General features: G+C 33.3%; 2 protein-coding genes and 1 long non-coding RNA gene across 3 annotated transcripts; all 3 read right to left on the bottom strand.

Annotated features, from left to right (window-relative positions):
• Positions 1-2,785: 2,785 nt before the first annotated feature.
• Positions 2,786-3,915, bottom strand: LOC139096656 (uncharacterized). The gene is made up of 3 exons (XM_070648377.1): positions 3,621-3,915; positions 3,200-3,302; positions 2,786-2,966 (listed from the first exon to the last, which is right to left on the bottom strand). The coding sequence occupies exons 1-3, from the start codon at positions 3,913-3,915 to the stop codon at positions 2,786-2,788; spliced, it is 579 nt and encodes a 192-aa protein (XP_070504478.1).
• A 2,843-nt stretch (positions 3,916-6,758) lies between these two features.
• On the bottom strand, positions 6,759-7,501 carry LOC139096657 (circadian clock-controlled protein daywake-like). The gene is made up of 3 exons (XM_070648378.1): positions 7,413-7,501; positions 7,117-7,200; positions 6,759-7,051 (listed from the first exon to the last, which is right to left on the bottom strand). The coding sequence occupies exons 1-3, from the start codon at positions 7,471-7,473 to the stop codon at positions 6,762-6,764; spliced, it is 435 nt and encodes a 144-aa protein (XP_070504479.1). The 5' UTR covers positions 7,474-7,501; the 3' UTR covers positions 6,759-6,761.
• Positions 7,502-8,418: 917 nt separating this feature from the next.
• LOC139096658 (uncharacterized) lies at positions 8,419-9,333 on the bottom strand. Its single transcript, XR_011544992.1, has 3 exons — positions 8,993-9,333; positions 8,743-8,845; positions 8,419-8,575 (listed from the first exon to the last, which is right to left on the bottom strand). It is a non-coding gene; the product is annotated as an uncharacterized lncRNA (long non-coding RNA).
• Between the last annotated feature and the right edge of the window lie 3,527 nt (positions 9,334-12,860).

The raw sequence follows: 12,860 nt of genomic DNA, 5'->3' as shown, positions 1-12,860 counted from the left end.
AGTTGAAAATTTGAAGGAATACAAAAATTACCAAATTTAATTTAGTGATGTATTGAATTAGTGTTGTATTGACTAAGTGAAATAAGGTAAATTGTGATGATGAATGGAATGATGTTAGATGCTGGAGTATTGTAGGTATGTCTTAAATAGTATGAGAAACACGGGTGTATTTAGGTATTTATGTGGCTTATGAAGAAACGTGAAACACTGAATTTTTGACCCCCTCCGACCTCATTGTTTAAATCAACTGCTTCTACCGCACCTGTCACAACTACCAACTCAATCACCTCACCATTCCCTTCCATACTCCCTTTACGATCGTTAGAAGACTTTAAGAAGTTTTTTGCTTCAAAAGCGATCTCATCTTTAGGGAAAATTCATGAATTTTATAGAGTTGGAACAAATTTGAAACAGCCTGATAAAAGTTACCTACTTGATACATTCCCGACTATGTTTTGTTTAACATCAATTGATTTAGAACAGTGTCGTCATAGTCTGCTTTCTACTACACACTTAAATGACGTAATATAATTTAAAAAACCCAGAAATGGGTAGTTTTTTTTTGGCAATATTAGATCTATAATGCAATAAATGTATGTAGTTCATTTTCTGAAGAACGTATTGACCCTATCTGACTTCTCCGAGTCGTTTTATAGACATATCTTAAGAATTTTCTATTAACATGGCAAATGGATGACTCAAGTGAGTCAGATGGGGTCAAATTGAACCTCAAGGAACAACCCGAATAGGTCAAATTGGTTATTTAGTTGATCCAACTCAACATTAGCGTAACTCTTATTTGGTACAATCATCTAAATCTGATACAATAACGGCCTAGTACAAGATTCTGGATCGATTTAGAGACTTGTTTAGCGACCAAGAACGTATTGCTCCTTTCTGTCTCCTATAAATCCTTTCCTAAACATGTATATACAATATTCTGTCAAAATGACTAAAGCACCACTCATAGGACTCAAATAGTGGTGTGACACTTGATCAAATTGATTCTATGTGACTTCTGTGAGTCTTCTAAACATGTCCATAAGCCTATATATTAATATGTCTTGTAGAGAACCCAAAAGAGCGTCATGAGATCAACTTTTCAACTCCCAGTTCTACTCTATTCTCCAAAAAAAAAACATCAATTCCCATTCAAAAGCCTCATAATCATCCAAGAGTTCATTACAAAACGAAATTTTAATGAGTCATTATTCTTTATTTTGCCATTTCAAGTGTCAAGGTTCTAAAAAATTTACGTTCTTTTTTTTGCACTCACAATAAGTACCACCATCATTTAAAACATCCAAAAAAACCACAAGAACATGCTGTCAAATATAGTCAAGAATGTCATCATAAAAGAATTTCCATTTAGTTCTTAAAACCCTCAAAAGACTCTTTTGAAATGAAATATTTAGCATGAATATTTTCTAAGCACATCACAGAATATAAAGCATGTAAAAAATAAAAAAAAATAAATCATTGAATGGCTGAATGGTTAATTTACTTGTCATTCACCGCACAGTCAACCACAGCCATCCTCTACATCGCATACGCACATGTTATATTCATTTCACGAATTAATGACCCAAAAATGAAACAGACGAATGGAAATAAAAAAGGGAAGCAAGTAACATGAAAATGTTCATCTCATCAAAGCAATTTGCTTAAATCACATTATGAGTGTGGAACCAAAAAGGAATCAGCTTATGTTTCATATCTTTTTATGGTCTATTCTGATTCTATCTCTTTTTCCCTTTTTTTTGACATTAAATTATCTATAGCACAACGGAAATGAGTTATTTCATTCTGACTTTGGTTGTGGCGACTGGCATTATTTTGTTTTTTTTTGTGCTGTTTCATTATGGCACATGAAATAATATTTAATGTGGTGGTGGTGGAAGAAGAAATGAACAGAAAACTCACATGTCATTTTGTGTTTTTTTGTTATTTCTCATCTTGTTTGCAGGAAATTTGTAGTAAAGCGATAGTTGAGATTATACTTATGGATATGACATTTGAAGAGATTATTTGGACTATTTTAGATAATGTTTTGAGGTATCTGGAATGTGAATGCAGTTATGAGTCTGAATCTATTGAAAGAAGGGTGTTAGTTAAGGGAACAATACATTTACTTATTTCGCTGGTCATTCAGATCAATTGCGATCCATGATCTTTCTCAAATGTCACATAAAGCTGGCTCTTTCGCTGGCTTCCGTCTGCCAAATGCAATACTATCTTTATTACTTTTCTCTATGATTTTTTTTTGGGCTTTACTCACGCTTCAATGTTTTATTTGGTATTGGCAATTGGCAACAAGCGGTAATTAACACATTCAGGCAGCCCTTATCGCTATCTAAGTGAAGTCATGTATCACAATTGAACTGTACGCATAAGAATGTAGAACCAAAAGAATAGCACACTTGCTTTTGATGAACTCTTAAACCGGCAATCCGGAACTTTCGCCAATAAAATAAGTAAAGGGCTAACACAAGTTGGTTATTCGATTCAAAATCTGGCACCAGACTTGCGTTACTCTTGTATGGTTACGAATTTTTGATCAATTAACCGATGTGTGACATTTAAGTAAGAACTATTCACAAAATAAGCAAATCGTCAAGTATGAGTATGAAAAATTGAGTAAGAGTACTTTTATTACAACAAATTCGAGTATAAATTAATAAATAAATTCATTACAGTATTTTAACTAATCTCATTCATCTACAATATAACCTGATTCTTTAGGCCTCCTAATTTCAGAGCTTAAATGCTGTCTAAAATTTAAATTCTAAGCTAAGAACAATTCCTCTATGGGAACCTTATTGAATACTGCTTTCACTGCCTTTTCGAAAAACTTCGTCCATTCCTCGCTGATGACGGATATTAAACTTCTTTTGATGATGGCATCAAAACTAGCATTCAAGAAGACATTTGTGAAGTATCCTTGGTCGGGGACATCAATTTCACCGCTAAAAATTGTGATAAATAAAAATTAGATCAGGGATTGAAAATCAACCGATTTTTTAAGCAATTTTTTCTATCGAAACTCGACAATTTTGTCAAAAATCTTAGTTGGCATTTTCACAAGTTTGCAATTTCACAATTTTTTGAAAGTTATTATTTGTTTGTGTCTAATTTTGAGTTGACTTGTAAATTTAGTGATTTCAAAAGCAACAATCAAGAATTATCAATTTAATCTTACCCAGATATATCAAACGTCAGCTTGGAATTCAAAACTTTGAAGTATTCTTTGCCATTCTTTTGATAACGCTCTAATTTCATCCGGTAAGTTCCAACAAAGTTATCTAGAATTAAAGAGAATTTTCAAAAAGTTGTAGTTGCATTTGGTGAGTTTTCAGAATTTTGAGTAGAAAAGTCGATTTGACTTCGAGGTCAATATAACGAATTCGAACAAAATTAGGACCAACTAGAAAGTATGGGTTCTCGAGACTGAAACTAAGATTCCTCAATGTTTCGGTCATGCTCTATATCTCTGTTTCAATCACGATCTCGATCTCAATCTTTCAGAATCATAACAAAATGCAGCTGCATTAAGACAATGGATCCTAAAACTCAATTTAGCAGCCATTTATCACTAAACCGTTATTCTACAGTCTACTTACTAAAAGACACCTTGAAACTTCCTTTTCCATTAATCGACAGCCTCAACACATTAGCAACTGATGAGTATAATCCACTAAAGTTCAACTTTGGTGCTTTCAACACAATCTCCGGCTTATTGACATCAAATCCAGTAACTTTTTCAAATTTTCCTTTCGAAAATCCATAAATATTTGTATTATTTCCAATAGCATTGATAACCACAATTCCTGCATCTTGAACAATTTTTACATAATCCACATAAAATGGGTCAAGTGGTGCCAGATTCAGTTCCTTAATTCCTAAAAAATTACACATTGTCAATGACAATTTATGATAAGATACTCAAAATTCACCTCCATAATGTTTCCACAGCACTTTATTTGATGATTTAAGTAAGCACTTATCATCATTAATTCTGCACTTTTCAATGTCATTGGCTATAAAGTAAGATATATGATTATTATCATGATTATGTGATCTAATCATACACTCACGTAATGTCAATATTTTATCACAAATTGTAAGAATCACGAGAATAACAGCGTATCTAGACATCGTACCTAGCACAAAAAAATGTATATCCAACAGCTGGTCAAATGAGTCTCAAATGAGATAATTTTTGCAAAGTTTTGAGGTTTTATACTATCCATGTACTGTACAAGAGCCTCTATCTAATTGCCGATCTTTAATTTCGTCATTTTTACCAGGCTTTATTTTATTTGGTGCTTCTTTATAGACTTTTTTTGTCCCGAACAATAGGTATGACCATTAATTGCTTAACACTTGACGTCAAAATAATATTTGAGAAAAAACAACAAAACGAGAACATAGTCCAGACATATTCAATCAGAGCTACGCAGAAGGGTCTTCTGAGAGTGACGTCTAATGCTTAGTAGAAGAGAGGAGAGTTTGAGTGACGGGCAGAGGTCAAATTGCCACCCTTCTCTGTTATTTTGGAAGAATTCTTCGAGTTGCTTATTCAAATATTCCTAAACCCCACCTCCTTCCTTGAATTTTTGCATTACGAGTCGATTTTTCTGGAGGTGGGGTACGGTACGGTAAAGGTACATTATTGGTATGGTGCAATGATGCACCTTGTATGACAAAGTGGTATTCTTGTCTCGAACCAATGATACACCAGTGAAATTCTGATGATGCACCGGTGGCACGGGAAAGTGATGCGATGGTACAAAATTGGTGCACGAAATTAGAGTAGGGTGCGATACAGGTGCCGGTGGTAGGATGAAACAGTACTGGTACACTGAACCATTATTCCACTAAACCGTGTCATGTCATCGGTGCATCGTTTGGTATGGGACAGATATAACACTTAGCCAAACTCGATGCACAATTGTACTGTTCATATGCCGTACCTACTGTATCGTAGAACCACCGGAAGAACCGGCGATTGACATCATCAGTCCATGTTAGTTTACATAACCTTCCCTAAACTTAAAATTCTGTTTTGTAGCAATTAAAGTTGAACTAAGGTACAATTGCCATAAAATGCTCGAAAATTTCATAGCAACAAAAGAGCCAAGAAGTTCCATTTTTCCACGAACCTCATTTACGAATAAACCCTATGTCAATAAATTTTTAGTTGACAATTTTTATTTTTTAACTTTTACGATCTGATGTCAAGGCGCTAAGGATTGTTTCTGCAAAAATTTTCAACATAAAATGTAAATTTTTCATAAATGTAAACTCTACAATCGCGAGATTTATGGACGAAATGGCAATGACTCTCTTGTCATGAGAATTTATTTTTGTGTGTTGAGGACGGTCAAGATTTACTTTTTATTATTAGACATTAAGCTGATTAAACAATATAATTTATACATTGATGTAATCTCTTGATCTTACTCAGTATAAAGTGTTTAATAAGACCAAGTTGAAGTACATACATCATTTTTGGTGTTTGGATGAATGACTTGCAAATGACAGCAAGCGGAATATGAAAATTGTTCTTAGAAGAATTAAGTGAGGTAATTGCCGTAGCTTATTAAAGATGATTGATTTAATTATGAGATTTGAAGTAATTTTTGAGGTGTCATTTTTGTAGATTTAGAAGCTAAGCACCAAGCAGCTGTAAATTATAGCTAGAATTTTTTAAAGAGCACCTCAAAGGGCACAGCATGCACACAAGGGCATGGCTTATTATGGCAAAATATGTAGTATGACATAAATGTCCCTAACAGACAAAGAGCATGCTTTAACGGTACAGAAAGGCCAGAACGGTACCTAAAAGCGGTATATTTGCCTGTTAGGGTGTGGCATGTGTTGTTCGGGCTTAAAATAGGAGTTTAATGATATAAATCCAGACTGGGTCCAGACCAAGTCCAGACTTATAAACCCTTCGACCATTCAACCACCTTTAATGTTGGTTTACTTCCACCTCCTCGTAGTGCATTCTTGGCTATCCCAGGAGCAGGAGCAGGAGCTGGTTAAGTTTGAGTGTGAGGCCTGGCGAGCCCATTCTCGTTAAGCTAACAGTAGCCACAAAACGATTAATTCTGTAAACCTACATAAAATCCAAAAAATCAAACAATTTTTATATTGAACCAAAAACAAATCCTGAATCGGAACTTTATTAAAAACATCATTAAATCTCTTCTCATAAAGTTTACTCCATACATCGCCAATATAGGATTTCATGCTGCTTTTGAGGACAACATCAAAGCTTGTATTTAAAATCCAATTTACAGCTCGTCCGACATCTGGAAGATCTATGTCACCTCTGTAAGATAAAAAATCCAAAATTTGAGTAAGTACAGTAAGTACAGTAAGTACAGTAAGTACAGTAAGTACAGTAAGTACAGTAAGTACAGTAAGGACAGTAAGTACAGTAAGTACAGTAAGTACAGTAAGTACAGTAAGTACAGTAAGTACAGTAAGTACAGTAAATACAGTAAGTACAGTAAGTACAGTAAGTACAGTATGTACAATAAAGTACATGCAGTTTGTCTGGGGATTGGATTCTCTCAATTATTCCATGCTATGAAGCTACTTACGTTCTCACAGTTGATGAAATGTCAGTATTAACAGCTCTAAAGTATTCCTTTCCATTCCTAGTGTAACGTTCAAGTTTGATCTTCAACCTTATCAAGAAGTCATCTAAAGTCACACAAAAATTAATTACCAATAATTTATAGTCAAAATTATCAAACCTTACAGAAATTCACAGTAAATGGCCCTGTACCCTGCAGTGGAATACTCAAAAGTTCACCACGACCCTTATAAAATCCAGTAAATTTTATTACTGGAACTTTAAAGTGAAGTTCAATAAGATTTTTGTCAATTCCTGAGAACTTTATGATTGTTGCTGCTGAATATCCATGTGCCTTAACATTGTACATATATCCTCGAGCTTTAATGACTCCATAATCATGTGTCAAATCTACTTTATCGACTACGAATGGATCGAGTGATGGAAGATCGATTTCGGTGATTCCTGAAATTGATGTGAAGGAGTTGTAATGGAATTTTAATAAGGATAATGCTTGTGGCTGAAATTACCTCCATAATACTTCCTTAGAACTTTGTTTGATGATCTAATTAAGCATTGTTCATCATTTATTCTGCATTTTTCAATGTCGTTGGCTGTAAAAAGGTGGAATTAGGATCAGAATTAGCCTGAGTGGGCAATTTGGCTCAATATCCTGTTAATAGCCACACCTACGATCGCCTAATGCTTGGAACGCTCCGTAAATTATGTCATTGACGACCGTAGGTCTAGCTTTTACCTAGGCACTATGTTAAGATCGCTCGACTCAACCTATCGACCTGCTTAGGACAATATACTCAAAACTCACGTAATCCATACAATTCATCCCAAAATAAGACAAGAATAGCAACCTGCAACAATTTTATCATCTCAAAAAGGCACTTGTAGCTTTTAGAAACGTCAGTTTTATACTGAAATAATATTTGAGAATCAAGTTGTGTTTTTTAATATTTCCCATAAATAAATAATATATTTTTTAATAATAATCTGCTTAAGTTTTGACATTTTTGAGAAATGCCACTGATTTGACCAAAAGAACACGTTAAAGGAATCTGCTTAATTCTGTTTATTATCCATCAAAACTAGTTTGGGGTCGTTCACTTATTACGTGCTGATGTAGTGTGGGATCTGTTTTTTAATGGTGTATGCCTTCTGGATCGTAGATCACTGGTCAGCATATATCCTAAAAACCTCATTTTATGACCTAATGAGGCATTCTGCTTAATTTATTGTGAATTAATCAATATCATCAGCTACAAATTCTTTGAATTTAGTTTATAAGCTAATTATTTAGAAATTGTAGGGATCATCCAAAATCGCAGGTCTGAAACCTTGGATGAACTGTAAGGTACAGCCGAAAACTGCAGATATTTGCATATAAAATGCAGGAAATGCAGATCAGTTTCTTGGTGATTTTCAATAAATTTGTGTAAATTTTTTAAAATATTTTTTCTAGAATTTCTTTATTTAAATATTCGATACTACTTTAACTACATATATCTACATACCGCAGACCTATCAACAGAATTTATTATCTGTATCCAAAAATTCATACTTTAAATTCCCCGAGTTAACGAAAATACGTAAGTACCCCTAACGTACAAAGAGCATGTTCACATTAATGAGCATACTCAAAGCATGCAAATGATGCCCGAAAGTGAGTATACTCATAGTATGCTCTTTGTATGTTAGGGTAACTAGTCATAAATTGAGCATTAACTTGCCATCAACCAGTTAAAACGTATTTTTGTCCACTCAGGTTCACGCTCTTTTATTGGAACCATTTAAATTTAGTTCAAAAACAGCTCCTCGATTGGCACTTTTGTTAGCACTTTATTGATGGCCTTCTCATAATGAACCGTCCACAAGTCACCAACATATGACTTTAAAGTGCTTTTGATGACAAGATCAAAACTTGCATTAACAAGCCAAAGTAATGATCGGGGTGCGCCATCCGCATCTATATCACCTCTGTATGAAAATTTTGGATATTTTATAGTTATTATTAAGGGATATTAAACTACTCCTGAACAGCATAAGCTAGTCAATCAACCAAAAATATGGCTTTAGTCTTGCGTGATTCTGTTGTGGCCCTAGATTATAGATCGATTAACCAACTTGTACTGTTCAGAACTTACGTTCTGAGTGTTGACGAGATTTCATATCCATTGGTCCTGAAATATGTTTTTCCATTTCTCGTATATCTTTCAAGTTTGATCTTCAATTTGCCGGCAAAGTCATCTGTTCAAATTTTGAAAGGATCAGAGCTCAAAGTCGACTCTAATTTTGTGTTCAAGTCGACTCGACTCTTTATTAAATTCTAGTCGACTCCAAGCTCTATTAGGGACTACCTTAAAACTTAATAAATAACTTTAAATCAAAACTTACAAAAATTCATCAAAAATTTTCCTTCGGACACTATTGGAAAGCCCAAAACCTCTGAAGAAGCTTTATAAAATCCACCAAATGAAAATCTTGGAGTTTTAAAATCAATTTCCAGCAGATTTTTGTCAAATCCGGAAATACTTTCTATCGTTGTAGCCGCAAATCCATGCAATTTTATATTATAGACAATTCCTTTAGTTTTAATTGCACCAATGTTATGATTAAGCTTGATTTTGTCGACCATAAACGGTTCGAGGGGAACCAAATCAATTTCTGTGATTCCTGTGGATATTTTGAAGATTTTTATGAGTTTTTCTAATTTTAAAAATGCCAGTTAAAGTCACCTCCGTAATATTTTCTTAAAACCTTATTTGACGACCTTAATAAGCACTTCTCATCATTAATTCTGCACTTTTCAATGTCATTGGCTGTAATCGAGACAATAAAGTCAACAATAAGTGATTAAAATAACTTTAATATGCTCACGCAATGTAAATATTTTATCAGCCACAACAAGAATAACAATAAACTGATATATTTTAAACATCTTTGTAGAAACACTTGTAGGCTATAAAACCAGTCACTCACGAATGAGAAGAATATTGCATATATCTAGCTTGTATCTCTTAAAAATCTTAAATACCTGGCATTTTGACATTTTTAAGGATTATTTTATCGTAAGTCATCGTAAGGGGCTGTTCACTTGTTAGGTGATGCGAAAAATTTACATTTTGAGCCCCCTTGTCACTTACATAACAAGATTTCAGTAGAAATAGCTGAAATTTTAATGAAACCCCTCCGGAGGCCTTCCGTAATAAGTGAATGACCCCCAAAAATGACAATTTAATTCATTTTAAAACAGCATTTATTAAAAACTTTGGTTTTGAAGATAAAAATTAATCAATATTAAAGGATTAAAAAACTACCAAGATACTAACGTAATGATAATCCTTTATTCAATACCACGAGAAGAACAATAAATTTAAATATTTTTTGCATTTTCATCACTTGTAACTTACAGAACCAGTAATTTTGGAATGAGTTAAATTAGCAACTATTTATTTAGTTTATAATGCAAACACCTTAGTTCAAAAATGTTTTTGTTGCTATTTTGACATTTTTAAGAAGCATCTGAATTTTACAATGTAAGCTGTCATCGTAAGGTGACGAATTGTATCCGATAAAACATGTAATTACATATTTGAGACTGCAATAAAGTTAAATGCAAAAAGTTTAAGATTGAATTTAGTTATTCTTAAATAGTATCAGTGGAATGTATATCATGGTTAGGAACTTCATGATGTATGGATTCAGTTTTGCTAAGGAAAAATTGGGATTGTCAAAAAAATTAAAGTGTTTTGTTGAATTTTAAGTTTTTTTTTTATTAAATCACAAATAATTCCTTTATTATTAAATTCGTGTTTGTATATCCAAGCAGCACAATATAATACCGCTACCCTAACAACTGCATCGTGCTGAATTTGACCCATTATTATAAAAAACTTAATAGTTTTCATTATGATGCTCGATATAACACTTATTAAACTAATAACAGCTCTTCAATAGGAACTTTGTTTAAAACATTGTTGATTTTCTTCTCATAAAATTGAGTCCAAACATCTCCAACATAAGATTTAAGGCTGCTTCCCAGAACTACATCAAAACCTTGATTTAATAGCCAAACTACTGGTCTACTTAATGTCGTTGCGTCCATGTCTCCTCTGTAAAGAAATATAAGGATGATAAAGACGTTCTATAGCAGTGATGGGCAACCTGTGTGCCCTGGTAATGTTCTAGGGCTGAGTTGTGCCTTGACACAAAACAGATTGTCCACCACTGCTCTATAGTTAAATAAATGTTCTCATATTCTGCAGATATCTGCAAATATCAATAAGGTCAACTCACGTTCTAACAGTAGAGCTTATGTCTGATCCAATAGTTCTAAAATACTGCTTATTATTCCTTGTGTATCGTTCAAGTTTGACCTTTAATTTGCCATAAAAATCATCTGTTTCATAATAAAAATCAAAAATTAAATAAATCTCTAATTTATCAATGCAAACTTACAAAAATTCAATGTAAAAATTCCATCAGATTTACTAGGAAATCCAAAAACAACACCTGATGCTGAATAAAATCCTTTAAAATGAAATTCTGGAACTTTAAAATGAATTTCGAGAAGATTTTTGTCAAATCCAAAAATTCGTTCAATTGTGGCAGTTCTAAGTCCTCTTAACTTGATATTATATACTGTTCCATTAGCTTGGATGACTCCATAGTCATGAAGAACTTTGAATTTGTCAACCACAAATGGGTCGAGTGATTGAAGGTCAATTTCAGTGATTCCTGGAAGTTTTGAAAAGCTTCTTTTGAATTTGAAGATTTTTAAAAAGATTTTTAAATGTCACCTCCGTAATATTTCCTCAAAACTAAATTTGATGATCTAACCAAGCACTTTTCATCATTAATTCTGCACTTTTCAATGTCATTTGCTGGAAAATTGATAAAATTTAGGGAATATTAGGATAATATGTTGATATAAAGTCGGAAAAGGAATGGATAGTTATAATGCGCTTTGTTATCCATGATATTCGGCACATAGCAAAGGATGAATCCAGTGCACAATGAACTAGCCCAAACCCCGACAATCGTCCTTTTTGAACCAAATTATTCAATTTTTTAGAAATTTTTAAGACAAAAATCCTCAAATTTCCCTAAAATGCATGAGTTTGATCCAAAAACTTGTCAAAACCCCTTCAAAAATCAAAAATGAGCCCCTTTATTCCTATAGCTTCCACTAAACACTTACGAAGTGAACTAATAATATCACAAATTGAAATAAGGAATAAAAACTTCAAAACTGTAAACATCTTTAAAGACACTTTTTACTTTTACAACCGCTAAAACACGAATGAACTTCTGGAATAAAAAAATACTACAAGTTTTTTTTTGTATTTAGCATTCTTTAAAGTCCTTTGACATTTTGAATATATTTTTGAAAAGATGTTATGTGTTAATTTTTAATCTGAAATGGGAATTGTTCATATGTGATGTTTAATAAGAAATTTAGTTTTGGGTCCACTGATTGTTGGATTTTGTCCCACTATACTAAGGCATGGTACCCCGCTACTAAGGATTGATCATGATCACACTGATCTAACTGTCACTTACCCGAAAGGCACACGACATCGAATTGGAGCCGAAATCTGGCTCTAGAGGCCAGTGACTCTGTTGCTAGGCCTGATTTGATAAAATCCAATCCTAGGCCAAAATCTAGTCAATCTGTGGCTGGATTTTCAACCAGTTCTACGTCATGTGCTTTCTAGTAACCCACAGTATACCTTCATGAAATCAGCGTACCCGAACAGACAAGTAGCAACTTAATTTTGTGAACATACTCATGAGTATACTTACTTAAGTGACTATATTCTCCGTCATTCACAAGATTCATACACTTACCTCCAACTAAAAAATTAGACATCATAGACAGTTGACCCTAAGGGTGGAATCAAAAATCTTCAAGAATTTTCTGTTCTAAAAAAAAAAACAAGTTTCAAACACAAAAATCACTAACTAGTTTTTTTAATAAATTATAAATCATTTCTTATTAAATAATCTGCAATCATATTAAACTAAGAACAGCTCTTCAATTGGAACCTTGTTCAAAACATTGTTGATTTTTTGCTCATAATACTGCGTCCAGACATCCCCAACGTAGGATTTCATACTGCTTCTTAGAACCGCATCGAATCCTTGATTAACTAACCATGTTAAGGTTCGACTTAGTGAGGTTGCTTCAATATCTCCCCTAGAAATATAAAGTATAAATTAGGCAATTTTAATCGGATATTACTTAAACAAGGACGATGGC

Source organism: Chironomus tepperi, unplaced genomic scaffold, assembly GCF_022539635.2.
Source record: "Chironomus tepperi strain 1889 unplaced genomic scaffold, CSIRO-AGI_Ctep_v1 contig_396, whole genome shotgun sequence".
NCBI lineage: Eukaryota > Metazoa > Arthropoda > Insecta > Diptera > Chironomidae > Chironomus > Chironomus tepperi.
Note: the sequence above shows the minus strand (reverse complement) of the source record. Positions and strands in the feature narration are given on the sequence as shown.